The following is a 23,886-nucleotide window of genomic DNA, read 5'->3' as shown; positions in this document are numbered from 1 at the left end:
CAACCAACAGATGAGCTCAGCAATTAGGAACTTTCTCCGGGTAATTCGATTGACGTCAGGGGTATTCAAACCATTCAGACTATCTAGCGAATAATGCTTAGAATAGTGTCTACATAATATTTTATGTGTGTACAGCCTCACACTAGACGCATACCTATCTACATACCTAGGTGGTTAGCCAATTATAGAGTCCGTATAGCGTTGCCACGGCGAGAACATACGCATACAGATTGGATCTTGCGTATTTCTTGAAGATGGCATGGACTTCTACCGGTTTCGCCGTAAATATTGACAGATATACTATATTTCAGCTCGGAAGAGGATCAAAGGAGGCAAATAGCCGCCTTTTTACGCCTTTCCCACCTAACTACTTCAGGGAGTTTTGCGAAGACGTATCATATTTAAGTAACCTGCCAGTACACAAGATCTCAGCGCAATTCAGTACAAATGCAAGATTCTAAGGTCCTATTTCGGCGTCTTACCTAACTTCGTTCCACCAGCAACCTTACAAAAACGATTCACAAGTCAAACACTTCAGAATCTCAATTCAGAGGCTAGAGGTTTTTCTTAATATCCCAAAATAAGTCAGCAACTCCATTTTCCCCAGTGCGTTACGGATCAAATAATCCATCGTGGCCACGTATTCCCTTACAACTGAAATAGTACCCAGTGGCCAACGCCCCAATGTATTTATCTAGATAATCTAGAGATTCTTTGCTTGAAGTTTCTTCAGCCTCGTTGCCCCCTCGTATACACCCCTGTCAACAGCTGCGGCTACTGTTAACGTACCGCCGATGACGGCACAGAGACCCGCTAGGAAACCAGTGAATGTTTTGGCACGTTCTTCTCGGTTGATAACCTTCATGGGAGAGATGTCCTATTTTTGTCAGCAACTGATACGAAGATATGGTCACGAGGGGAAGACTTACATAAGAGAAGAAAACACCAGGAATACCACCCCTTGCGTGCATTCGTTCTTGGTGACCTTCTGCCGCGTCATCACCACCAGCCAAACTTCGCTTGTGGCTCGTGACTGAATACTGATGCGTCTCCAAGCTGCCATCAATCGCATTACCGAGAGCTCCTAGCCAAATTTCGTCATCACTTTGTCCAGAACGACTGCTCGACTTCGACCAACTGAGAGGAAGATACGCGGTTGGGACAACCTTCACAAAGTACATAAAGTTGAAGTTAGGGTCATCGGTGGTCTGCTTCACTTCGTCAAGAGGGTTGATGTGATGGTTGGTCCAGGGGCTATTTCTAGCATGCTTTTTCGTGATATCCTCAGGTAACTGGGGTCCGAAGCGAAGTTGGTGAATTTCATGCTCGAACGAGTGACGGACAGGGCTATCCCAATAGTTCTTCAAGTCGTGAACGTGCATATTACCATTGCTGAAACTTCGACCTGGCGCAAAGTGGAAATTTCCAATAACCTTGTTGACGCGGAGATCGCCTTCAATTCGGCATCCTTCATGTCTTTGCTCATCCAACTTCTCAGAATAATGTTCCCGCTGGCATTGCTCAACACCTTCACCTCTTCCAAAAGCCCAAGACGCTTGTGCATACGCTTCTCGAACCTCGTCGCAAGTATTACAGCAGCCGGGTTTTATGGCGTTACTCGGAGCGGGCGCGCCGTAGCAAGGGCCACAGTAGTTAGGATCTAGGTGTTGGGCGGTCTCCTCTTTGCTGTGTCTAATCCAATTTGTTAGAAAGACGCAGAGGCAGCAAGGTCTTGGCAAGCATCAAACTCACAAGGACAGCGCAGTAACGTCGATAACACCCCCTCCCTGCGAAGTAGGTTGTAGCCTAACCTTCTTTACACCATGTAACACGCCATGTTGTTGTTCACCCGAGACATCCATCACATCGAGGGTAATCAATTCGCAAGGGAGCTTGGGGAAGGTAACATTCATATGGATTTCCATGCGCTCTCCTATAATTGACATGTAAGAAGTTTGAAATGGTATAAAAATGTTGGTTGGTATCGAACACACCTCTGCCCTTGTCGACGATCAATTCGGGGTGAATAACTATTCTCCTGTAGTCGGACCATTCTCCCCAGGCAAGATAGAGGACAACAATCAAGGATACAATGGTGACAATTCCTCCAGAGGTAGTCCGTATTCGCGCATCCTCGACGGTTTTTGTGAAGGCATCCAACCTTGTGAATCTCGATTTCGCAGGCATTGTCGATCGATCGCGGTTGTTGCGCAACCCTAGACCCAACTCGAAATTCTGCGCGACAGTGGAACAAGAGCTCTGGTCTAGGTTACTTGGCGAGGGGACGCGAAGAAATCAGTTACGAGATACAATGGATAAAAAGAAGTATAAAAAATCACCGTAGACGCCGCATTGGAATACCTAGCTTGGGCGTGAAGTAAGGATTGCGAGTCACGCTACAAGAAGAGAAGTTGTCAAAAAAAAAGTAGAGAGGTACGTGTACTTCACCAAGCTTCAACCGAAAGAGGCCACCTTCACCTTTCCACGACCAATTGAATTGAACCGAGTCCAAGGGACCAGCCCCTGCACTTACAGGGAGTTGGCTGGCTAGAACGATACGGTAGGTACCGTACCAGCGCTATGTATCAAGGGTCTAGCGGCTCTGGCTTACCTAATAGGTGCATGAAATACCATATAATGGGTCTATGGTGCGTAAGATTTAGCGCAAACCATGATTCTCACAACACTAAATTAATTCTATCAGTGTGCGATGCCGCAGCATAATTCAACGTCTTAAATAATATGTTAACGTTTATATCGGTCAAAGAATTCACAATACAATGCCCTATTCTCATTAAACCGTACACATTCAGAGTTGTGTGGTCTCGTGATCAGACCCCTCACTTTGTTCAATATTTTCTCAATAGCCGACAACTAACTATCAGATACTCCTAATATCCATTTTTATACGGCAATATATTAAAGGGACACTCGTTGGTCTATGAGTTGTATAAATCCGACAGAAATTGACTTCTATCAGTTATTCATATGCCAATTAGAATTGATTGAGTTGGTTCTCCCTTACTTCGCACACAGGACATCCTCCCTGTTATCGTTTGAATACGATATTCACCTAGGTAGTACCTAGGTATCTATTGCTTCGCCCATATGAGCTGATAGTTATTCCCATCTTGAGTCTGCCCCTGACTCTTCAAAGCAACCGCGTTACCACCGGATGGTGTCTTTCCATCGAGAGGGACATAACTATCAAGCGCTCGGTTATGAACAAGGACTAAACATGAACCACATCAGCTTCAAAAACTCAGCACCACAAGGTAACACAAACTACTCACTATCGGACTTATAATCCGAAGCATGTACCCAGAGGGTACCATCAACCGAGCTATCGCACACAAGCTTCAACGTATCCTCATCGGTGAACCAACACTTGTTTCCAGCGCTACTCTTGATCTCGAGTTGCGTCCATTGTTGATCGATGTATACGGTTCCGATAGCTTGAGCAGTGAATATGTCGCAGTTACCGGAGGCGGTCCACCTCCCGTCGCTGGTTAGGCATCCGACTTCTTGTGCTTGGTTCCAGCTGTAGACGCGCACTTGGCCGCTCTCAGTACCTGAGGTAGGCCAGCCGCTGCCTAGGGCGAGGGCGGTGGTCACGGTTGAAAGGACGAGACTAAGGTTAGAGAGACGAACCATTGTGATTAAGTATTCGTAGTGTTGGTGATGGTGTTGATGGGCGTTATGAGAAGTCTTAGACCAGAAGGGAAACGGTAACTCTTTATAATCCTCATTCTAAATTAGAAATTCAATTCTCTATTTGCTTACAAAACTCAGCAGCTCGATTATCTAGACTTTTGTCAGTCATTAGTCGGCCAGGTATTTCGAATAACTGTCCCGTTGAATCTTCCTATTTGGGCAATTCGTACTGGATCCTCGGCGGAATTGAGCAAAGAATCCCTGCCACTGAGCGTGGGGAGGCACCTGGGGAGAGTCTGTTTTAGCTCAAATCCTGCCAGACGAGTTCCAGCCCTAGGCTTAAGGCAATGGCTTCGCCGAACGTATAAGAAAGGGTTACTGTGTACCTCGGCTTTCGCTCGCGGTGCGGCGCTATAGGGGAAATAATTAAGCATCATACTTACAAATTTGACCTACCAGAATCAGATGATGATAATATCATGATCAATGCATTTTCTAAGCCTAAGGTTCCCTAAACTTGAGTTTAGAGCCACTTCATGACATATCGCATCGGCGGATACGTTGCATCGGTAAGAGAGCTGAATAATACTTCGAAGCTTAGCCTCAAGTTACCTTCTGGATCCAACGAAGAGTTGTTATCACTTATGGCGCCCTGGATCATGAGTAGTATATATTATGTATTCAAATTATATACTATACCAAGTCTACTCTACTACACTCTACCTATTATGATATTAACTAGGTGAGCCTCTACCTCTATAGTTCATCCATTCGGAATACCAACGAGCCAGAGGCCTCCTAAGCCTTCTGCGCTGCGCGACCGAATTTCTTGATCCATCGAGCATCGTAAGGAGATAGCTCGACTGCTCGTTGACCGATAGCATCCCTCTTCCTTAGTTTTTGAGTGGTAGTCGCCGCAGTCAAGTTGCCACAATCGGGTCTCGTTAGCTTGTTGCCGAAAGTATCAGCGGCCCAGATCAATACGCCGTTCGTCCATCCGAATCCTTCAACGACTTCGTACTCGCCACCTCCGCCGGCAACGTTCGTAGAGTTATCGGCGTCTATCATAAGTTAGTAACAATCCGCACAAGAAGGACTTACTCTCCGACGAGAAGTCTATGAAAGACGACTCTAGGAAGAAAATGGATTATAACATACTGCAAAATAGTTAGCTTCGATCAATACGTGTCGTGAGGGTATGGAACATACCATTTTTCAAACATAATCCCCGTATCCTCGGGCCCGAAACCATCTAACTGAGGCGTCTCATCCGTCGAACCACCCGTCGCAAGCCAAGTGCAAAACGTGCTATCCAAATACCGCTGCGCCAACTTAAGCGACAGATTCTGCGTCTCGATATAATACGGGTCCTCCTCGCCAAATGTCGCCGGCGTCTGGAGCAGACCCTTCATTAATACGTACATCAGCGGGGGCCACACATTCGGCTGATCCCACTGCTGGCCCGTTAGATAGTTCGTCGCCGCAATCCCACCGGCTTTCTCATTGAGAAGGTCGGCAACTCGTTGGTAGGCGAGGGATACGGCGAGAGGATTATTCTTGAGCTGTGGGGGAGCGGCTCCGAGCCAGAATGGGTAGAATTGCGCGATGTGGAAAAATACTTGGTGTCCTTCAGGAGCGTCGGCGCGCTGTGCAGGTGTGGTATCGGAGTCCGATGGAACAAAGATTGATTGTGAGTTCGAGGTAAGGTTGTAGTCGAAATAGCTCGTGTATTTGTCGTTCCACATTAGCGTATACATGGCTTCGGAGCGGTTCTTAGCTAGTTCTCCGAACTCTATGGATAAAGTGTCGTTGCCAGTCTTGTCAAGGTACTCTGCGATGGTGATCTCGTTGGCGTATAGGATTGAGTTTAAGTCTACGGGGATGATGTTCGCAGTGTTTAGGGAACGTAGTGGGAAGTAGACGTCATTAGCAGCATCAGATGGAGTAGCGATGTAGCGTGAGTTGTAATCCCACCCCGATTCGGCGCCTGAAGCAAGGTTAGCGTAGAGTGTGGCCTTCTCTGTGTCGTTCAGGGGATGTGACTCTGGATATATTATCCCAGAGGTCGCGTAGTAGGACTTGTTGTTGGCTGTGATATAATCCTCCCGGTACGACTAAGTATATTGGTTAGCCGCTTTTGTATCAGATAAGCAAGAATTTCAACCACTAGCATTAGGAGTTTTCCTTTCATAAACTAGCGTATATTATGGGGAAAAAAAAACGGTCATGATAGTTAAGTCTTACCTCCGGGCGTGGTTCTGTATTTTGAACACCATAACTATAGGTTTTATAAGATAGCGTCCAAAAATGCCATATTAGGCGCTGGAGGGTCACTTACTGGGCTAGTTGAAAGGTCCTGTCCTCTGCGGTGACTTCTACAGTACGATTCTCGATCCAGAATGCGTGCTCCTTAATGAGTAGAGGTAGAGCACGATTGAGAAGGCTCGTGTCATTGGTGTAGTCGATGTAAGTCTTGACCATCTGTGTCAGGAGAGGGGGTTGAGAGCGGTTCAAATAATCTGTCATACGTCAGCCCCCTTGCCGCATATACGACCTTGTATAGTGGTAGTCTCTTGCTGAACCAAAGCCTAGCGTTACGGATGATATAGTTACGTACTGTTGATAAGTTAGTAGATAGGTATATAATAATGTCCGAGTAAACTGGAAGTGGTATAAAATATTCGAGTAGGGGTCTTATTCATACCATATACGTGCGCCATTGGGTACGAAACCGTATTGCTCGACGAAGTCGAGGAAGTTCTCAATGATATTCCTAAGCGAAAGTTAGTATCTTGGTTTGAATATTATTTATGAGTTAATCGAACGCCTTACCTGGAGATTTCAGTGAAGCTGCCGCCAGTCCTCAATAAACCTTCGATGATCCAAAATGAATCCCAGTAATAGGATTCTCTGAACCGACCACCAGCAACCACGAAGGTACGGTTGACTGGAATGAAGCTATCGACACACCCCGTACAATTGCCGGCACCCACGTCTACAATTCATAACGTTAATACACATCTACCCCACGCATTTTTGAGAAACTACTTACATGTCCGAGTTAAATCAGGCCAAATGTTGATGACCTTCTCCACAAATTGTTTAATCACGGAATCTTCAATATTATCAAGAAAGACAGGATCTGTCTCTAACTGGTCCGTGGCAACTTGAGCGAGTTCTGACCCAGCTTCGCCGAAGTAAGTGGATAGAAAGTCGTTGAGCTCCGTATTATTGCTGAGTGGCTTAGTAAGCTTGTTAAATGCGGCGAGGACCTCATCCAATGGTACCTTTGTCGGCCTATTCGCTCGTTAGCCGATGAAACCTCATAGTTAATCGACAGTCACAGTTACAAGTCTACGAAGGTCTTAGAATCGGAGAAGGGTTGAGCAAGTTCGATCTGCTCTAAGACTTCACCGTGGCAGTATAGAGGCGAGTCGCAAGGCGTGACGGTGGAGCCGTTCTGGTAGAGACCGTGAACTACAGAAGACGAGGCGATAGCTAATGCTACCGTTACGCGTCGAATGCTCGCCATAGTGCGTCTTCCTATTACGTCAAGCTCTAAGTGTGTTTATGAAGACATACACCTGAAGAAGACGACGAGAGCTAGGTCACCGAGCACCGAGCACATAAAGAGCACCTGGGTACCTAGGTACGTATATAAATTCGAACGTGCTATAGAAGGAGGACAATCCTGGCAGTATCCAATTTCTTAGAGTCGCCTAGCCCTTCCACGTATATATACCTGAGCCTAGAAGCTATCGAAGAAGTTGGAAGCTGGGATTTTTTTTTTTTTCCTTGCGGGGTAGTTTGCTTATGCCCCAATTCGGTCGGTGGCTGGGACGTACGGTCAGGTCAGGTCATGCTCATCGTGATGTTGAGTTAGGACGCTAAAGTGATACTTGGGAACGAAGCCCATGTCGAGATGCTAATTACAGGTATACATGGGCTCGTGAGCAGATGGAGTTAGTAATATTATTAGTTACTGGGTAGCTCTTTCAACCTTGGAAAGGAATATTTGGCCGAGATGATATCATCAAAGCAAAAAAAGAAATTCGTTCCTACCTCTAATGCGTAAAAACCCTCAGCTGTTCTCTCCGCATTTGGCATAAGCCCACATCTTCCCCCGCAAATTATCTTCTCGCTAATTTTTAGCACTGTACGGTACATAATCACTTAACTAACCATAATAATAGAATGGTCTTATTGTAAATATAGCAAGAATTATTACCTGGGTGGTTACCCCTTTAACTATAACCATATAGTCATGGCCCTATATTTGTGTCACGTCAAAGTTGTAACCTAGTACGGGTGTTACCGTGTTACCCTGCTGTGAAAATGTGCTTAGCTAATACTACTAGTTGAAATCAATTCGGTCACACTGTATACAGTATAATTATCCTTTTAGTTATGCTTATGTTCGGAGAGTTTTGGTGCATATACAATAAAGAATCGATTGAGGAGATACAGAATACTTACTTAGACATACCTGTATTTGGGTAGTGAAGCTCCGAGGATACGAAGCTAGAAAATTGAAGGGTCAAGTACAAATAGATGGGAAGACCGATTGGCCGGGATTGGCTTTATTGAACAGCATTCATGTATTTTGTGGCTGCTGAGAGTCTAGTAATTGGAATCCAAGTTCATAGTAACAGAACCAATATAGTTAGACTATACTGATGTAAAAAATCACTAGGATCTTGGATCATGAGAGGCTTGCCGAGTTCTCCGTTTTGGAGGGATAGTCTTCTTAAATTATCATTGTGTTGGTACAGAGAATCATCGCCGGTTCTCCATCCTAAAGCCCCTCCTCATATCTTTTACGTATCAATCTCCATACCCTCTCCCTCGCCTGACTCCAATTCTTGCACGCTGACGTATTTTCCAATCTCATCCTTGGTAATAATTTTCTCGTTGAGCACTGCTGTAGTGCCACGCTTGAACTTGTAGTTCTTCAACTTCTGGCTACGCTCGTTCGGCTTAATGAAACCACGGTGTAGAGTTGTCTTATCTGCTGTGATGACTGCTAGATCGACATTGGAACCTGAACCCAAATCGTTGAAGATACCAGCCTGGATAGCTTGAGAGCAAAGCTCCATGGCCTCTTCCTTGGTACAGTTGGGCTTCCATTGAGATTCAAAAACGGACATGGCGGCGAGTGATCCCGAACCCATGGTTACGTAAGGAAGCTTGTCTGTGCTACCGTGGGCGTGGACGGTAAATAGGTGAGTTCCTGTAGGATCGACACCAGCAACTACTAGGTAGGCTCCGATATAACCTTGATATCGGAAGAGGTGTTGCTTGAGAAGAGTCATGCAAGTAACGACACGAGGCTTTCGACCGGTGGAGAGAGAGTGTAGCTCGAGTTGGGAAGAAATGAGGGCGGTCGTGAACTCGGTATCGGCGGCGGTACCTGCACCAGCACACCAAATCTGGGGAGAGATGTAATGAAGCTTTTCGCAGTTCTTGTCGGCGACGATAGGACCGCTGGTAGCTCGGGTATCAGCAGCAATCTATTGGTTCTGTATTAGTATCGCAATATTTATCACAAGGCTAGCGACAAAATATAACTCACCACAACACCCCCGTCGAATATGCAGCCGACAATGGTTGTACCCGTACTGGTCGCCTTTGGTAGTGGAACACCTCGTGCGTGCAGAGCCGCGTTGCGATTGTAGTTTGAAAAGTCGAAGCCAGGCATACTGGCTAGCTCGGTGCGATCGTGCTTTTACTTGGGTGGAAAATATAGAAATGTGACTTTAAGGCGACTCGGTGTTGAATCGCCGGATCCGTAGTGTTGTAGGATGTCCGATAATGGTTCCTGGCGGTGCCGTCGTTTGGTAATTGATGAAGTTGTATTTGTTTGCTGGAATTGAGCAGGTACAATATAATAAGGCGGATGACGACCGGGAGCTAGCTGCCTGCGTTGAACCTTACCTTACAGTTGAATGTTCAACGCGTCCATCCTGCCTAGTACCTATAAGTACTTTTAAAGTACTGTGATTGTGGTGTTATTTTTGCTAGTCTATAAAGTATCCCTCAAGTAGTGATGGATCTGGTAGTGATAAGCCTGGCCTAAGCTCCGATGCATCGACAGGGGTACGCGAGCAATTCTAAGGTACCTCCATTTTATAGGTAGATGTACCTACTAACTTTCCATAGCAACATGACCTAAGCGCATCTCGTCTTAAAAAAGTTGAACTCAAGTTCCTTTGCGCGCCGTGCAAAACAACTTTCATTTTTATACCTTTCGACAATTTCGTTGTATATGTTTTCTTTCATGAAGACATGTTCATCCATCTAAAACATTATTATTAGACGCATAATTCACGAAAGGGCAAATTCCGACCCGCGCACTTCGTTTTGTTCCCTCTAACAAGTTCTGCCTGCGGGCCTATCGAAGCTTTCAATACGAACAGATCGATTTACCCGCCGACGCGATAACCGATTACCATTCCATGATCGGTTCTTTGTGAACAAGACACTCGCCATAACCATGGCTTTCAGCTTTGGAAGTGCGGGAAACTCGGCTGGTGGGACGGGGGTTGAAGAATTACCAACCGTACAAACCGAAGCTCTCAGTTTCCTTTCGTTATCCGGTGAAGCTAAGTTGCGTTTGACGTCGCAATGGTCTCCGCCTCCCGCCGAAAATGCATCTCTTATCAGCATCGCATCGCGACAAGGCCTTGTCGCTGCCGCCGGTCCTGATGCTGTTATATTAGCTTCTACAGAAGCTGTTCGAAAGGCGTTCGATAGTCCTAAAACTGACGATAGCGACGTTCGAGCTTTCGAACCGGCTTTGAAGCTACCTCTACCGATACGAATATGTCAACTCGCTTTCACTGCAGACGAATCCTACCTAATACTGTCCGCGGAGCAAGGCGGAGGGTTGGCGGTCTATGATGTTCAATCTCTCCAACAAGGCTCGACTCAGACCGCCTTTGAGGTACCTACGAACGGCGAGTCACTTAGGGCTCTAGTACCAAATCCTCGGCCAGAGAAAGGCGAGCTATGCGCTGTTGTCACTAGCGAAGGCAAACTCCTCATGGCAAACATGAAGGAACGCAACTTCATATCAGGATCTAACGGCCAAATCTTGAAGAACCAAGTCAGTTGCGTGGCTTGGAGTACAAAGGGAAAACAGCTGGTAGCTGGACTCGGTGATGGTACCATACAGCAAATGACGCCCGAAGGTACTATGAAGGGGGAAATTCCTCGACCGCCGGGTCTAGATACGTCCTATTTTGGTAAGTCTCTATTTGTATTGAACGGTTGGCCTTCTGTACTAACTCCTGTCTAGTTTCGTCTCTGATCTGGCTTGAGAATGACGTATTCCTAGTCTTTCACGTTTCCAGTTCAGACCGGGCTCCTGTTGGGTGTCATCTTATTACAAGACAGGGACAGAACTTTCAATTTCAGAAACTGACCAACCCTGTAGAGCCCTATCCCGATAGCAAGGCTCCTTACCACACAATTCTACGCCTGAAGGACTTTCCCCCGAACCTACAAGACCTTCTCGTTTGCTCTTCAACTGCCGTGCCCGACATTGGTCTTTTTGCGCGGTCGAAAACGCCGCTGGGCCCTAATGGCCCCTCCAATACTTTCGCTACGGTCGAGTTTTTAGATGATTCTAAGCGAGCAACTTTACCGATGGGCGATGGTATGGACTCCCCGCCAGCGATCGGCGCAGCCCTTGACCTGTCTAGCCGAGAAAATGTCTACAAACCTATACCTACTGATGAGATTGAACAATCTCCCGGTCCACTACCAGGCTACTGGGTCCTTAACACGGACGGCTTGCTTTCTGCTTGGTGGATTGTATATTCTGAATCGGTCAGAGGAGGAACCACGTATCCTGGGCTCGCAGCTGTTGAAGGGAATGCTCCAGCCCCTGTTGGGTCAACTACTCCTAAGGCGGCTCCGTCGAACCCTTTCGCGTCTTCTAGTGCCTCACCCTTTGGGGCTCCGGCCTCAGCCACACCATCGGCATTCGGTAACCCGTCAGCGCTGGGAGCGAAAAGCTCGCCTTGGGGCGCTCAACCCTCTTCGGGTGGTGCTAGCGGTGCTACATTTGGTTCGAGTACTTTCGGTGCGGGAGCTGCCACCTCGGCACCGAAATTTGGTACTCCGTCCTTTGGCGCGCCAAGTCTCGGCGGCGGCGCTGGCCCTGCCTTTGGGCAATCTTCCGGGCTCGGTGCTAAGTCTTCGCCTTGGGCTTCCGCGGGTACCTCATCGAATACCCAAGCATTCGGTCATTCCGCCTTCTCGAGTCTCGCCAATAACGCGAACAGCACAGGCAATTCTGGATCACCCTTTGGGGGCCCGCTCACCTCCACAAACTCAAGCAGTCCATTCGCAGGTTTCGCGAATAAAGGTGGTTTCGCCTCCATTGGATCGAATAATAGTAGCGGATCTAACATATTCGCGTCGACCAAGTCGGAGGCGCCTGAAGTGTCCATGGATGCAGACTCCTCCACATCTATGTTCCGTCCCCCAACATCTAAGCCAAGTACGGATACTGGAAACGTCTTCGGATCGCAGACCTTCAAGTTAAAATCAAGCTTTCAGGCTGATCCGAATGCAAAGGATGATAATGACGATGAAAAAGCCCCGAAATCTGGAGGGTCTATGTTCGGTGCAAATTTCGCATCTACGATAGATCAAACACCTAAGCCGGCACCCTCAAACCCGTTCGCTACTGGAACACAAAATACCTTTGGGCAATTGGCGCCATCGTCTACAAATGTCGAATCAACTACACCAACTTCGACACCAGCACCCTCCAAGTTCTTATCCCCGGTTTCATCAGCTCCACAAGGCAAAGGGCTCTTTGATTTTCACCCGAAAACTCCTAGTAGCCTTAGCAATGCTTTCGGCTCTTCTACTTCCCAGACACCAACCGAAACTCCTCAAGTGAAAGTAGAGTCAGAAACCCCTAAACCCCTGAAGAGTTTCGCGGACGCGCCTCTGCCTCCGGAGTCTACGAGTAAAGCCACCTATCCACTAGGTGATTCGTCGTCTTCATCGGCTGCTACAGTAGAAGGCTCAGATCATAAGGGGATTAGAGCTGAGGATGCGCCTCTGCCGCCGGACTTCGAAGATGAAACTCCGAAAAGAGCAAATCGTGATGTTCCGCGTGAGGAGTCGCCCCCCGCTGATAATGACGCACCTCTACCCCCCGATCCAGTGACCAATAAGAAGGCCTATAATGCGCCACTACCTCCGCTACCTGCAACATTTACTGCTAAGCCTAAGCCTGTTGATGACTCGCCCTTGCCACCGGATCCTATCAAGCAGCCCAAAGCTTACGAGAACAAACTACCTGCCCTCCCTATTGCTAAGCCAGTCTCTCAAGTAGTTGGGCCCGGATTTAAATTCCCTTCGAATCCACCCCCTGTCCCATCGGATAGTGACGATGACGACTTGTCGGAAGAGGAAGAGGGTACCGAGGCAGCCAGTGAAGAAGGCAGTGGTGTGGACGTGGCTAAGGACCTTAGTCCCTCCAGTGCTGGTCAAAACCAAACCCCCGGATACACTCCCTCTGGCTCATTTGACGGCTTGGGTGGCAGCTTTTCCACAATATCCCGCCCGGGCCAAGAAAGACGCACTTTCTTCGGTGAATTAGGTCGGGATGCTCCGCTTCTCCCCCAGCCAAACCCCATTAGTCCCCGTTCACCGAGTCCGGTGCGACCAGTACCTTCGAGGATGTTGAACAAAGACCAGTCACGTTCGTTTAGCGCGCCTGGCATGGCTTCTCACATCCTTTCAAGGAGACCACCAACTTCTAACTCGAATAGGAATAATTACGGGATTAGTCAGCAAGCTGAAGAGTCGATCATGGAGCAGCAGCGTAAAGCGAAAGTGAAGAAAGAAGCCGAGGAAAAACAATTCCTTCTCGATGAAGAAGACAGCGCTATTCAAAATCTGCTCAAGGCGGATATCCAACCCACCTTGGAACTCGATGAATTCATGGCACATTCAGGTGCAGTCGCATCATCCACTGAAAGCGTACCTGCTCAGGTTGAGGCTTTGTACCGCGATATCAACTCTATGATTGACATCCTTGGACTTAATGCGCGTGCCCTCACAAGTTTTATCAAAGGCCATAGAGAGCTTGACGCGAAGGAGTATACGAGACAGCATTTAGCTTCTCCTGATGAGTGGACACTTGTCGGAATAGAGAGTGTAGCCCGGATAATTGATCAGGATCTTAGGAATGCTCTTGATGAAGCAAGAGTTAGAGATATACCAGGAAAAGTGACGGAATGCGAGGATATCCAGCGGGAACTTGTTCGCGATCGCAACAAGCAAGCGGATCTAAAGAAGATTATTACTTCACGCCTTGACCCCGAACAGACCATTGCGAATCGTTCCCTACCTCTTAGTGCGGAGCAAGCAGCACAACAGAGCGATTTGCGCCGAGAATATGCTAAGCTCACGAAACTCTTAGCGGAAGCTGAGGAGAACTTAACTCTACTCAAGGCCAAGATCGTTTCGGCGAATAGTGCCAACGGCAAAGGCGGCCCGACGCCAACGATCGAGGCTGTCGTCCGAACAATTACGAAGCTTACTAGCATGGTTGAAAAGCGTAGTGGTGATATCGACGTCCTCGAGAACCAAATGCGAAAGTTACGCATGGGATCCCAAGGCCCCGGCGCTAGTCGTGAAGGCTCACCCTTTGCTACACCTAATGCTAAGAGAATCACCGGCGCCTCATCCTCGGTATTCTCTCCCGAACGTTCAGTACGAGAAAGTACACCTAGCCGGGGAAGCAGCTTCCGTTACTCGCATTCTCACTCATTGTCCGCTTCCATATCGAGTATTGGCGGCGGTATGTTCCAGACTCCACCTCGCAAGAAGCTTAGTGGTTTCGGCGACGTGGAAAGGAAAGCTGTGAAGGAGAAGCGAGAGCGAAGGACGGCTGTATTAGGGAAGCTGAAGTCGAGTATCGAGAAGAAGGGCGTGGGTGTCTGGGGTATGGATGATATTGAGTGAAGAAGAGACAGATAGGCCGTTATGAAGCGACGAGAAAGCTGCTCTTTATTAGGGATAAGCGATAGCTGGCTCTGAGTTTAAGCTCGGGCTTAGGAGGGTAAAGCAGAAACGGACGAACGAATGAACTTGTATACTCGAGTCTGTATTTACGTAGAAAAGAAAGAAATAATCACAACGTGCAAAACGTTTTACCCAATTAAATGAAGGAACATTACCGATTTATGTGCGTAGGTATCACGACGCTGTGCTATGTGATGTAATTAACAAGGGATTAGCTAACATTATTAACCACTTCATATAAATCCGTATTCTTAAGTTATTCTCATATTTATAATCGATTATTTATCTAGCTAAAGCTGCTACTAGCATAATCAATCGATTTCAAAATCCATCCAGTCAAGAAAATATCGAGGTATCGTATCGTATCCTACGTAACCCCTCCTCCTCCCCTCTCCTAGATAGGGCGCCAAACACCACACCACGCAGTGCCTCATCTCCCATTTTCATCACATCGATCAATGCCACTATTCTTAGACTGGGTATAAATACATACTAGGTGGGTGGGTAGGCACGTAAAATAGCTGCTCCCAACCTCTAAACGGGATACCGAGAAATGGAATCCGCGCGCCAAAACTTCAAAACTTTCAGATGTGAGAAGTTCTTAAACGAAAGCAGCAACACCACCACTAACGGCCTCAAGCCTAGCGACCAACTTCTTCACACTTGTCCACTCCTCCGCACGCGCGGATTCCCTGCCGCCTAGATCGGGACCAACTTCAAACACAGTAACCGAAGCATCGATACCTCCCGTAGCTAGCCTCTTACCCTCACTCGGCTCCCACGCAATTTTATTCAAACTGCGGCTTAATAGTTGTCTCCCATCTTTTCGTGGTGTAGGCGCGATTCTCGCGACCGGGATCTCAGTCTCAACAGTAAGATCCCAAAGCTCGAGCGAGCCGGCTCCGTCGACGAGAGCAAATACACCTGGACGCGCGGGCGACCATGCTGCGTCGTAAACTACATCCTCGCGAACGAACTCGAGGAGTGGTGCTACGGCGGTGCCTGCGCTCTCGACGATAGTGCTAGTCGCCGCTGGCGCGCGCACCTTCCATAGCTTCACGGACCAATCCAATGATGAGGATAGGACGAGGTCGCCTAGATCGACAGGACCACGTGCGGGGTGGAAGTCAACGCTCATGACGGGAGCAGCATGACCCTTATATGAGACGCGCGAGTCAACACCGGCTTTTGCGCCGGCGCGATCGTATCGATGGCATGGGTAGATTGGACCTTCTTCTGAGCCGACAAGGAAATATGTCGGATCCGCTTGAGGGAAGGCCATTGTGGTCGGAGCTAGGTCTTCAAATTTGTTGGGAGGTGGTGTGGTGAGAGTAAGGGATTCTTGGGGTTGGGATAACATGTCGACACTCCATACGCAGAAAGCGCCGTCGGTAGAAATTGAAATGATGTTGTTCGCGTTCTGCGTGCCGACAATGTCAACTGAGTAGACGGGATGTGAGTGACCCGATCCCGTCAATGGCGTCTTTTGTATGGGAGAGGATTTAGCTCTCGTGTCCCAAAGGAGGACTTGTCCGGAATATGTGCCTCCTATGATTAAGTTGGGGTGGAAGGGTGAGAATTTAGCGGTAAGGATATCGGATTGCGCATGGAAGAGGAACTCGGGTCGGTCGTGGAGATGTTGATTCCACACTTGTACAATGCCGTCCGGATCGTGAGGAGCGGATGGGTTTTTGGTGTATGCAGCGAGCAAAAGCTCGGGGAATTTCGGTGAGAAGTCAATACTACTAATCATCCGTTTCTTGGACCATCGTTCATCGTAGAACTGCACAACCTCCTTGACCCTTCGCCGACCCTTTCCGCCTGTGTTTCCGGCCTGCTCGTCCTCGTCTTCGATATCATGAGCCTGAAGTGAATAATCCGTCAAAATATCATACTCGTTGCTAATATCGAGTGCTCGCTCGATGACCTTGGTAGAACGCTCAACGAAATCCACAAAATCATCGGAGGCTACGACGGCCGATAGTTCCTCGTTACTTAACGCTCTCGCCGGGAAATTCGAAGTGACAACAGAATTTGTTTGTACCGGTCCGTCGGTAGCGATTAATTCGCGAGCAGCCTTCAGTTCCTCCTCGATTTCTAGCCGTAGATTCTGGCGCAATTCTTCTTCTCTATCCCGTTTCCACTTGCTCAACCGCTTGGTGGGAGTGGATGTGGGAGGAAGTTCTTCATCTTCTAGGTCGGAGAAGGCTCGCGGCCGTGTAGTAGGTGGCGTCCAATCATCTGTTGTCTGTACACCCTTACTGTAGGAGAATATTTCTTTAACGGGAGACGGCGGGCATTCGAAGATCGTTTGAAGAGGCACGGTCGTTAGGACTTGGGGGATCTGAGGTGGCAAGGAGGCAGCCTGCCCATTTGCTTGCGAAGCATATTCAGAATGTTCACCGCTCAGGTCATCGGCGCTAAGTACGCTGTTGGGTCGGCTTCCTCGAAACCCGGGGGATGCTGCGCCTGTTGTAGAAGAGGCCGGTCTACTATCGCCCACTAGACTGTTAATCAAGGACTCGATGACCTTCCGATTGTCGCGACCCGGAGTGGGGGAGATGAGCTATGGTACTATTTAGCGAAGAGGAAAAGGAGTGAACAGGAGAAGGGTATTTCAAGATGGACTTACGTCGCTGGTTCCGCCTATGCTGGTTCTAGCAACAGAAGCTTGGTTTGCTCGTAATTCTCGTTGGCGCTTAAGCTCGGCGAGCTTTGCTTTCTTTGCTAGAATCTCATCTCTTCGTTGTTGCATATTGTCCTCCACCAAGACCCATACCGGGTCCTATACTTCTGTTGTCGGGAGTAATGTAAATTAAATCTATGTGAAATTCGGTAAGGGGTTCGTCGCCTTTTTTTTTCTTGTAGGTGGAACGGTTGAATAATAGTTTTATTATTTGGAGATGGGTTGGTATTATAAAAAATTAAGCTTTGTTAAAAGGGATTCAAAGGTTAAACAATAGCATCATCTAACTAGGATAATGATAGGAGCATAAGAATAATCAAGTAGGTTAAACCATCTCATTATTCTAAAACTTAACGATGCGCGTTCCTTTGTCGGGGACAGCGCGACATTAGCACCGATGGCACCAACGACATCCGTGCACCCACCTAATTTACATGTGTAGGTACTTTCTTACAGCTATAAAATCTTCGGTTAGGTACATGAAAGCTACTTCTATCTAAACCTTTTGATTGGTCCAAGTTTAAGACAGTGGTTCCATCTAGCCCATCTAAACCCTCCACTTACTCAGCTCATCAGGTACCTTTGCATGTACCTTAATTAGCAACAACAGTGGCTTGCTTTCTTTTTGCTGGCTTGGAAAAAAATAAGTCTGCGAAATTTCCCGACGCCGTCCATACTTCCGTAACACGCTCACCATTCCAACTTCACCCAATTTCGACCCTCCACCCTCGATATTTCCTCCCCTCCCCTTGGAACAGGGCCAATTGGCAACCGATCGCCTCCTCGTGTATCGCTAATTGATCGCTCGTTCCCTCTTAAAAAGCGTTCGCGCTATAAACCGACCCAATGTCTACCTCTTCAGGAGTCAACGTACGATTCTCTTGCCATCCGCCCGAACTTCACCACAGGACATAAATTAACAGTATAATTTGCAGGTACTCCGGTACACGGCCCTCGGTTTAGGTGTTTTCTACGGTTTCACGCACCAGAGATCGATCAGCGCAGCGCAAAAAGCCGAAGCAGCGAAGAAGGAATACCAGCACAAGCTGCGATTAATAGAGCAAGCCAAGACCGAATATGCGAAGTCCAAGAGCCCGGCTACAACACCATCTGAGAAGAGCGGATGTACGTTATTCATGATCCTTATTATACGAAAAATATTACGATTGGATATTAATGGTATTTTTATTACTAGTGAACCAAGACCCGATGGACCCCAATTTCGATCTGGAAGCCTACCTCACTGCCCTCGCGAAACAAAATCCCTAGGAATGGATGTAATAATATTACCGGACCCGCCGCGCGCGGAGTATAATAGAGTCTGAGGGAAATAGAAAGGGGAAAAGGAGAAGAGAGTTAAGGGAGTGAACTCCGGTTGCTGAAGTTGGATCGAGGTCGTCTTCTACTCTAATGGTGGCGGCGGCTTTGCCAGGCTCTGTGTATGATTGCGATGCGGTCCAAAAAACCAACACATAGATTTCCTTGGGTTTTCAACGCTGTACATGTGTACAATACCGAGATTTATGCTAACCTAGACATTGGGATGGCCATATCTGGCATGACGTTCATGGTATGATTTGAGATGTTTTGAGATGTTTTCCTTGAGTGAAATTTTCGTCGGTTTCTTGACGTGTATGATTTCAGGTTTCTTTATACCTGCCCAAATGTCTAACAAAGAGGGAGTAAAGGAGTGTAGAGGAGCTTCTACAATCTCATAATATTATAGCATGAGCTTGTGGTCTTGGATTGTGGTTGAGGTAATATTAGGAAGAGGATGAACAGCCAGGCATTGCGACTGGTGACTTGGCTCGATTACATAATTTTTAAATTTATTATACTCAAACTTTATTACGTATAGTGTCACCACTTGAACATAAGTGATATTTCAGTATGATATTTGATAATGGGTTGGAAATAATTATACTGGTGGAGGCATAATTATGTCGTTGTCATATGCAAACATATATGCATTTTATGAGGTACTTATACATGTGGTGTCGGATAGACTATCGCATCTGATTGGTGGTGGTTAACCCCTACGTAAGCACTTCCTTTGTTTGACAAGTACCTGTGTACTTAGACACCTAAATTGAGTTTGGACCCCTGTAAACAGCGTGGAGCTCCTTGCTGCAGAGTGCGACGCGCGGATTGGGAAAGCTCCAGCTGTCCTCTCACCACTTTTGTCGTTTTATCCATTGTGGTTGCCGACTTACTATTTTCACCATTTCACTTTTTTTCCTCTTTTCCCTTTCTAAACCACCTCTCCTCCGTACGCCGAATTAAGTCAAATGGTGACCACGCCTACGATCTAGTCGCATTGTCTCGAGACAGCATTACCCACAATGTCTGTCGCAACGGGCGCTAGCTCTACGCCGGTTGACTTGCTTGTCAGCGTGGGCAAGAATCAGAGCACCAAGACTTTATTGAGGGTCATTATTCTCTCCTTCATTGCCGCCGCTGCTGTCGCAAGTCGACTCTTCTCGGTCATTCGTATGGTTCAATCCCTCCCTCTACTTCCTAGAAGATCAATTAGCTAATTGTTATTCTTATAGGTTTCGAGAGTATCATCCATGAATGTTCGTCAAATTCTCCGCTCCATCGTATCCTACCATAACGCCCCTTCTAACTTCACATAGTCGACCCGTGGTTCAATTTCCGAGCAACCAAGTACCTCGTTTCCAATGGATTCTACGACTTCTGGGATTGGTTCGACGACCGAACATGGCATCCTCTCGGTCGAGTTACCGGTGGTACTCTCTACCCCGGCTTGATGGTCACCAGCGGTGCCATCTACCACCTCCTACGAGCTCTGACTGTCCCCGTCGACATCAGGAACATTTGTGTGCTCCTGGCCCCGGCATTCTCTGGCTTAACCGCCTTTGCCTCCTACCTCCTTACCAATGAGATGACCACATCCCCGTCTGCCGGTCTTCTCGCCGCAATTTTCATGGGCATTGCCCCGGGTTACATATCAAGATCCGTAGCCGGTTCTTACGATAACGAGGCTATCGCCATCTTCCTCTTGGTCTTTACCTTTTACCTTTGGATCAAAGCTTTAAAGCTGGGTTCCGTGCTCTGGGGTGCTCTCTGCGCCCTTTTCTATGGTTACATGGTAGCCTCGTGGGGTGGATATGCCTTCATCACTTGTCTACTCCCTCTACATGCTTTCGTACTCATTTGCATGGGCAGATTCAGCATGCGCCTCTACACCTCATACACTACATGGTACGCCCTTGGTACTTTGGCTAGCATGCAAATCCCCTTCGTCGGATTCCTGCCAGTCCGTACTAGTGAGCACATGCCCGCCCTCGGTATCTTCGGATTCCTCCAACTTGTGGCGTTCCTCGAGTACGTCCGATCAGCCGTCCCCAGCCGCCAATTCCAAACTTTCCTCTACGTTGGTTTGGGTGGTGTGTTTGGTGTTGCGTTACTCACCTTGGTTGGTCTGACTTCCTTCGGATACATTGCTCCTTGGTCCGGCCGATTCTACTCACTCTGGGACACTGGTTATGCCAAGATCCACATTCCCATCATCGCGTCCGTGTCCGAACACCAACCGACCGCTTGGCCAGCCTTCTTCTTCGATCTCAATATGTTGATTTGGCTCTTCCCGGCTGGTGTCTACCTCTGCTTCCAGAAATTAGAGGATGAGCATGTGTTCATCATCGTATACGCTCTATTCGGAAGCTACTTCGCTGGTGTCATGGTACGATTGATGCTCACCCTTACGCCGGTGGTGTGTGTCGCTGCGGCCATTGCTGCCTCCCAGCTTCTTGACACATATCTTGTCGCCAAATCTCCGGAGCCCACTGCCCAAGAGGAAGAAGGCTCAGATGCCAAGACAAAACGTGGTGTTCTGCGATCCGCTTCACAGCCCGTCGTAGGCATCTACAACCTACTATCAAAGAGTTTTGTGGCCGGATCCATGACTTTGTACCTGCTCGTCTTCGTACAACACTGCACCTGGGTCACATCAAACGCTTACTCATCTCCCTCCGTTGTCTTGGCAAGCCGAATGCCGGATGGTAGCCAGCACATCATCGATGATTACCGTGAGGCCTACCAATGGCTTCGACAGAACACCAAGGAGGACGCCAAGATTATGTCCTGGTGGGATTACGGATACCAGATTGGTGGTATGGCTGACCGGCCTACCCTTGTCGACAACAACACCTGGAACAACACTCACATCGCCACCGTCGGTAAGGCCATGAGCTCTCGAGAGGAAGTGAGCTACCCGATCATGCGTCAACACGAGGTTGATTATGTTCTCGTCGTATTCGGTGGTCTTCTCGGCTACTCTGGCGATGATATTAACAAGTTCCTCTGGATGGTGAGAATCGCCGAAGGTATCTGGCCCGACGAAGTTAAAGAGCGTGATTTCTTTACGGCCCGCGGCGAATATAGAGTTGACGACCAGGCCTCAGAAACCATGAAAAACAGCTTGATGTGAGCTTTATCCAGTCCATCTATAGTGCTCTTTCACTAACACATTCCATAGGTACAAGATGTCTTATTACAACTACGGTTCCCTCTTTCCTCCCGGACAGGCTCAGGACCGTGTCCGAGGTGCTCGTCTCCCCGAGCAAGGACCTGTTCTCAACACGCTAGAGGAGGCGTACACAAGTGAGAACTGGATCATCCGAATCTACAAGGTCAAGGATCTCGACAACGTAGGTCGAGACCACGCGGCCGCTGCCTCATTCGAGCGAGGCCACAAGAAGAAGAAGGCGACCAAGAAGCGTGGCCCCAGAGTCCTTAGAGTGGACTAATGGATCTAGTTCTTGTGTACAGACATGAATGATATCACGTGGAAGGGAAGATAAACAATGAACTAGGGGTATATAAGCAGCCTACCCGTCAATTTCATTCAATATGACGATTGGGCCAGGGAAAAGGACAGCCAGCAATCGAGGATCGTTGGCACATGTACAGGTATTAAAAAATGCGAGGCGTGAAAAAGGAGTTGTTCTTCCTTACTTTTACCTGGCTTGTAGATGGGTTCCTATCACGTGGTTTAGATATCCCAGGTTGAATGATGACTTGGTAAAAATGTTCTAATGTGTCCGTGGTTTCTTTCGCTCGGATGCGCCCAAACCCGATGAATCGCCGACGCTTCGGATGTGACGAAATGCGTGTTATTTTGATGCGCGAGGTGCGGAGATGATACAATAAGATGCTGCAGAATACTACTCATTCAGGTGCAGCTTTCTGGAAAACGCAATCAGAATTGGTGACCTTATACCCAAGTCATCAAAATCGCTAACCACTTATCCAAACATATCTTCGGTATATTACTCGCAACGACGATTAACAGCGAAACTAGCGGAAGGGGTGTTGGGCTAGGCGTACACGAGTATCATTCTTATACCTAATACTTAACGTCCCCAATGTCTCATTAGTACCTAAGGGGAGTTTTTATGTCGTCAATGGCAGTTGGTGGTTATAGCCCTAGGGAGAATCCAGCCACAAACTAACAACAGTCACGACAACAGCCAAGTGGAAAGACTAATACCTATATAGAGAGCGCCTAAGGAAGACTGATCTAACTATTACAGATTAATAAATTCCTAACACAGCAGAAATACACTGCCTGCGGTTCTCACTCCAGGCTTTCAACCTCCTCGGACCCCGGCCCCCTGACATATTCATCATCCGGCAGATATGCTCTCTTCACATACGCCGACAACAATCCTCGGAGTAGCATAGCCACCGCCACACACAGTCGCGTCGAAGCCGCTCATCGGCCGTGTGAGGGGTTTCCGACGATAATCTCAGAATTACCATGGGCCAGTCGAACGTGAGCACAACGAAACGACTAGTTTCAATTAGCGAGTTGGTTAGATAGGGAAGAGGTAAAGGGGGTAGGTGGTATGGCGGCTGAGGATAGGAGTACGGTGTACGGCTAGATGAGACGATGTCATGGCGTCTGCTGCAGAGAGATAGGGCCACTTACGACATAGCTAAACGGCGGAAACGTCGGGACACGTAATGAAACTCATCGTAATCCAACATAAGGCAACTCGCATATCGCGAGGATGAACGCGACGTGCGCCTCATCCGCGTGAGTGGGGAATATCTTCGATAACCAATTCAGTGAACTGGAGATAGGCGAGTAGCACACGAAACGGGAGTTCGCGGCCTCCTCAAGTTTTGGGTCAGAGATCCTGTAGAGGCATTCCGAGGCCCAAACGAGTTCACAGGGACGTCCTGAGCCGGGACAGTCATCTACCCTCATTCGAAGCGAGGCAATCCAACCGCCTACGTGGTCCGCATTGGCGGCACCGGCATGTCATTCCATTTGTAGCTACAATTGTGCAGCCATACCAGTCCGATGGCTCGATGTAGCAGGGCAGCCATCAATGAGCTGTTTAGCAGGTGGTATTATACATACGTGTAGTGATGATAATAGGGTAATGATGGACGGTGCCATCGGCATTCTATTTCCAAAAGGCGCATCGTGAGTGTGTTCAATGATGGTGGTAGTGGTAGTG

General features: G+C 48.0%; 8 protein-coding genes across 8 annotated transcripts; 3 read left to right on the top strand and 5 right to left on the bottom strand.

Annotated features, from left to right (window-relative positions):
• Nucleotides 1–594: 594 nt before the first annotated feature.
• Nucleotides 595–2,383, bottom strand: F4822DRAFT_332199 (DUF1692-domain-containing protein). The gene is made up of 4 exons (XM_051455665.1): nt 1,995–2,383; nt 1,753–1,933; nt 930–1,692; nt 595–877 (listed from the first exon to the last, which is right to left on the bottom strand). Exons 1-4 carry the CDS (start codon nt 2,185–2,187, stop codon nt 704–706), a joined length of 1,311 nt encoding a protein of 436 aa, XP_051312779.1. The 5' UTR covers nt 2,188–2,383; the 3' UTR covers nt 595–703.
• Nucleotides 2,384–2,681: 298 nt separating this feature from the next.
• F4822DRAFT_411874 (uncharacterized protein) lies at nt 2,682–4,307 on the bottom strand. The gene has a single exon (XM_051458899.1). The coding sequence runs from the start codon at nt 3,652–3,654 to the stop codon at nt 3,286–3,288; it is 369 nt and encodes a 122-aa protein (XP_051312778.1). The 5' UTR covers nt 3,655–4,307; the 3' UTR covers nt 2,682–3,285.
• Nucleotides 4,308–4,314: 7 nt separating this feature from the next.
• F4822DRAFT_411869 (glycoside hydrolase family 37 protein) lies at nt 4,315–7,805 on the bottom strand. Its single transcript, XM_051458898.1, has 8 exons — nt 7,005–7,805; nt 6,707–6,951; nt 6,487–6,649; nt 6,360–6,427; nt 5,993–6,173; nt 5,899–5,932; nt 4,865–5,768; nt 4,315–4,715 (listed from the first exon to the last, which is right to left on the bottom strand). The coding sequence occupies exons 1-8, from the start codon at nt 7,184–7,186 to the stop codon at nt 4,453–4,455; spliced, it is 2,040 nt and encodes a 679-aa protein (XP_051312777.1). The 5' UTR covers nt 7,187–7,805; the 3' UTR covers nt 4,315–4,452.
• A 296-nt stretch (nt 7,806–8,101) lies between these two features.
• On the bottom strand, nt 8,102–9,628 carry F4822DRAFT_411867 (proteasome subunit beta type 7 precursor). Its single transcript, XM_051458897.1, has 2 exons — nt 9,227–9,628; nt 8,102–9,164 (listed from the first exon to the last, which is right to left on the bottom strand). The coding sequence occupies exons 1-2, from the start codon at nt 9,350–9,352 to the stop codon at nt 8,472–8,474; spliced, it is 819 nt and encodes a 272-aa protein (XP_051312776.1). The 5' UTR covers nt 9,353–9,628; the 3' UTR covers nt 8,102–8,471.
• Nucleotides 9,629–9,819: 191 nt separating this feature from the next.
• F4822DRAFT_332097 (uncharacterized protein) lies at nt 9,820–14,868 on the top strand. Its single transcript, XM_051455664.1, has 2 exons — nt 9,820–10,898; nt 10,952–14,868. The coding sequence occupies exons 1-2, from the start codon at nt 10,148–10,150 to the stop codon at nt 14,644–14,646; spliced, it is 4,446 nt and encodes a 1,481-aa protein (XP_051312775.1). The 5' UTR covers nt 9,820–10,147; the 3' UTR covers nt 14,647–14,868.
• Nucleotide 14,869: 1 nt separating this feature from the next.
• Nucleotides 14,870–17,767, bottom strand: F4822DRAFT_411864 (WD40 repeat-like protein). The gene is made up of 2 exons (XM_051458896.1): nt 17,339–17,767; nt 14,870–17,272 (listed from the first exon to the last, which is right to left on the bottom strand). Exons 1-2 carry the CDS (start codon nt 17,459–17,461, stop codon nt 15,308–15,310), a joined length of 2,088 nt encoding a protein of 695 aa, XP_051312774.1. The 5' UTR covers nt 17,462–17,767; the 3' UTR covers nt 14,870–15,307.
• A 276-nt stretch (nt 17,768–18,043) lies between these two features.
• F4822DRAFT_411863 (ATP synthase subunit E) lies at nt 18,044–19,244 on the top strand. The gene is made up of 3 exons (XM_051458895.1): nt 18,044–18,262; nt 18,328–18,517; nt 18,588–19,244. The coding sequence occupies exons 1-3, from the start codon at nt 18,239–18,241 to the stop codon at nt 18,659–18,661; spliced, it is 288 nt and encodes a 95-aa protein (XP_051312773.1). The 5' UTR covers nt 18,044–18,238; the 3' UTR covers nt 18,662–19,244.
• Nucleotides 19,245–19,514: 270 nt separating this feature from the next.
• Nucleotides 19,515–22,287, top strand: F4822DRAFT_332036 (glycosyltransferase family 66 protein). Its single transcript, XM_051455663.1, has 4 exons — nt 19,515–19,882; nt 19,945–19,968; nt 20,029–21,841; nt 21,894–22,287. Exons 1-4 carry the CDS (start codon nt 19,735–19,737, stop codon nt 22,162–22,164), a joined length of 2,256 nt encoding a protein of 751 aa, XP_051312772.1. The 5' UTR covers nt 19,515–19,734; the 3' UTR covers nt 22,165–22,287.
• The last annotated feature ends 1,599 nt before the right edge of the window (nt 22,288–23,886 follow it).

Source organism: Hypoxylon trugodes, assembly GCF_022578975.1.
Source record: "Hypoxylon trugodes strain CBS 135444 unplaced genomic scaffold F4822scaffold_7, whole genome shotgun sequence".
NCBI classification, from domain to species: Eukaryota; Fungi; Ascomycota; class Sordariomycetes; order Xylariales; family Hypoxylaceae; genus Hypoxylon; species Hypoxylon trugodes.
Note: the sequence above shows the minus strand (reverse complement) of the source record. Positions and strands in the feature narration are given on the sequence as shown.

Coding starts and splice junctions, on each gene's coding strand:
- F4822DRAFT_411869 (XM_051458898.1), bottom strand. CDS start 7,186: ATGGCGAGCATTCGACGCGTAACGGTAGCATTAGCTATCGCCTCGTCT. Junction 6,650..6,706: donor GCCTGATTTAACTCGGACAT/GTAAGTAGTTTC, acceptor TATGAATTGTAG/ACGTGGGTGCCGGCAATTGT. Junction 6,428..6,486: donor AGCTTCACTGAAATCTCCAG/GTAAGGCGTTCG, acceptor ACTTTCGCTTAG/GAATATCATTGAGAACTTCC.
- F4822DRAFT_332097 (XM_051455664.1), top strand. CDS start 10,148: ATGGCTTTCAGCTTTGGAAGTGCGGGAAACTCGGCTGGTGGGACGGGG. Junction 10,899..10,951: donor TCTAGATACGTCCTATTTTG/GTAAGTCTCTAT, acceptor ACTCCTGTCTAG/TTTCGTCTCTGATCTGGCTT.
- F4822DRAFT_411874 (XM_051458899.1), bottom strand. CDS start 3,654: ATGGTTCGTCTCTCTAACCTTAGTCTCGTCCTTTCAACCGTGACCACC.
- F4822DRAFT_332036 (XM_051455663.1), top strand. CDS start 19,735: ATGTCTGTCGCAACGGGCGCTAGCTCTACGCCGGTTGACTTGCTTGTC. Junction 19,883..19,944: donor TCGACTCTTCTCGGTCATTC/GTATGGTTCAAT, acceptor TTATTCTTATAG/GTTTCGAGAGTATCATCCAT. Junction 19,969..20,028: donor CGAGAGTATCATCCATGAAT/GTTCGTCAAATT, acceptor AACTTCACATAG/TCGACCCGTGGTTCAATTTC.
- F4822DRAFT_411863 (XM_051458895.1), top strand. CDS start 18,239: ATGTCTACCTCTTCAGGAGTCAAC. Junction 18,263..18,327: donor CTACCTCTTCAGGAGTCAAC/GTACGATTCTCT, acceptor TATAATTTGCAG/GTACTCCGGTACACGGCCCT. Junction 18,518..18,587: donor ACCATCTGAGAAGAGCGGAT/GTACGTTATTCA, acceptor TTTTATTACTAG/TGAACCAAGACCCGATGGAC.
- F4822DRAFT_411864 (XM_051458896.1), bottom strand. CDS start 17,461: ATGCAACAACGAAGAGATGAGATTCTAGCAAAGAAAGCAAAGCTCGCC. Junction 17,273..17,338: donor GCATAGGCGGAACCAGCGAC/GTAAGTCCATCT, acceptor ATAGTACCATAG/CTCATCTCCCCCACTCCGGG.
- F4822DRAFT_332199 (XM_051455665.1), bottom strand. CDS start 2,187: ATGCCTGCGAAATCGAGATTCACAAGGTTGGATGCCTTCACAAAAACC. Junction 1,693..1,752: donor GACGTTACTGCGCTGTCCTT/GTGAGTTTGATG, acceptor AAATTGGATTAG/ACACAGCAAAGAGGAGACCG. Junction 878..929: donor CTGGTGTTTTCTTCTCTTAT/GTAAGTCTTCCC, acceptor TGACAAAAATAG/GACATCTCTCCCATGAAGGT.
- F4822DRAFT_411867 (XM_051458897.1), bottom strand. CDS start 9,352: ATGCCTGGCTTCGACTTTTCAAACTACAATCGCAACGCGGCTCTGCAC. Junction 9,165..9,226: donor TATTCGACGGGGGTGTTGTG/GTGAGTTATATT, acceptor CAGAACCAATAG/ATTGCTGCTGATACCCGAGC.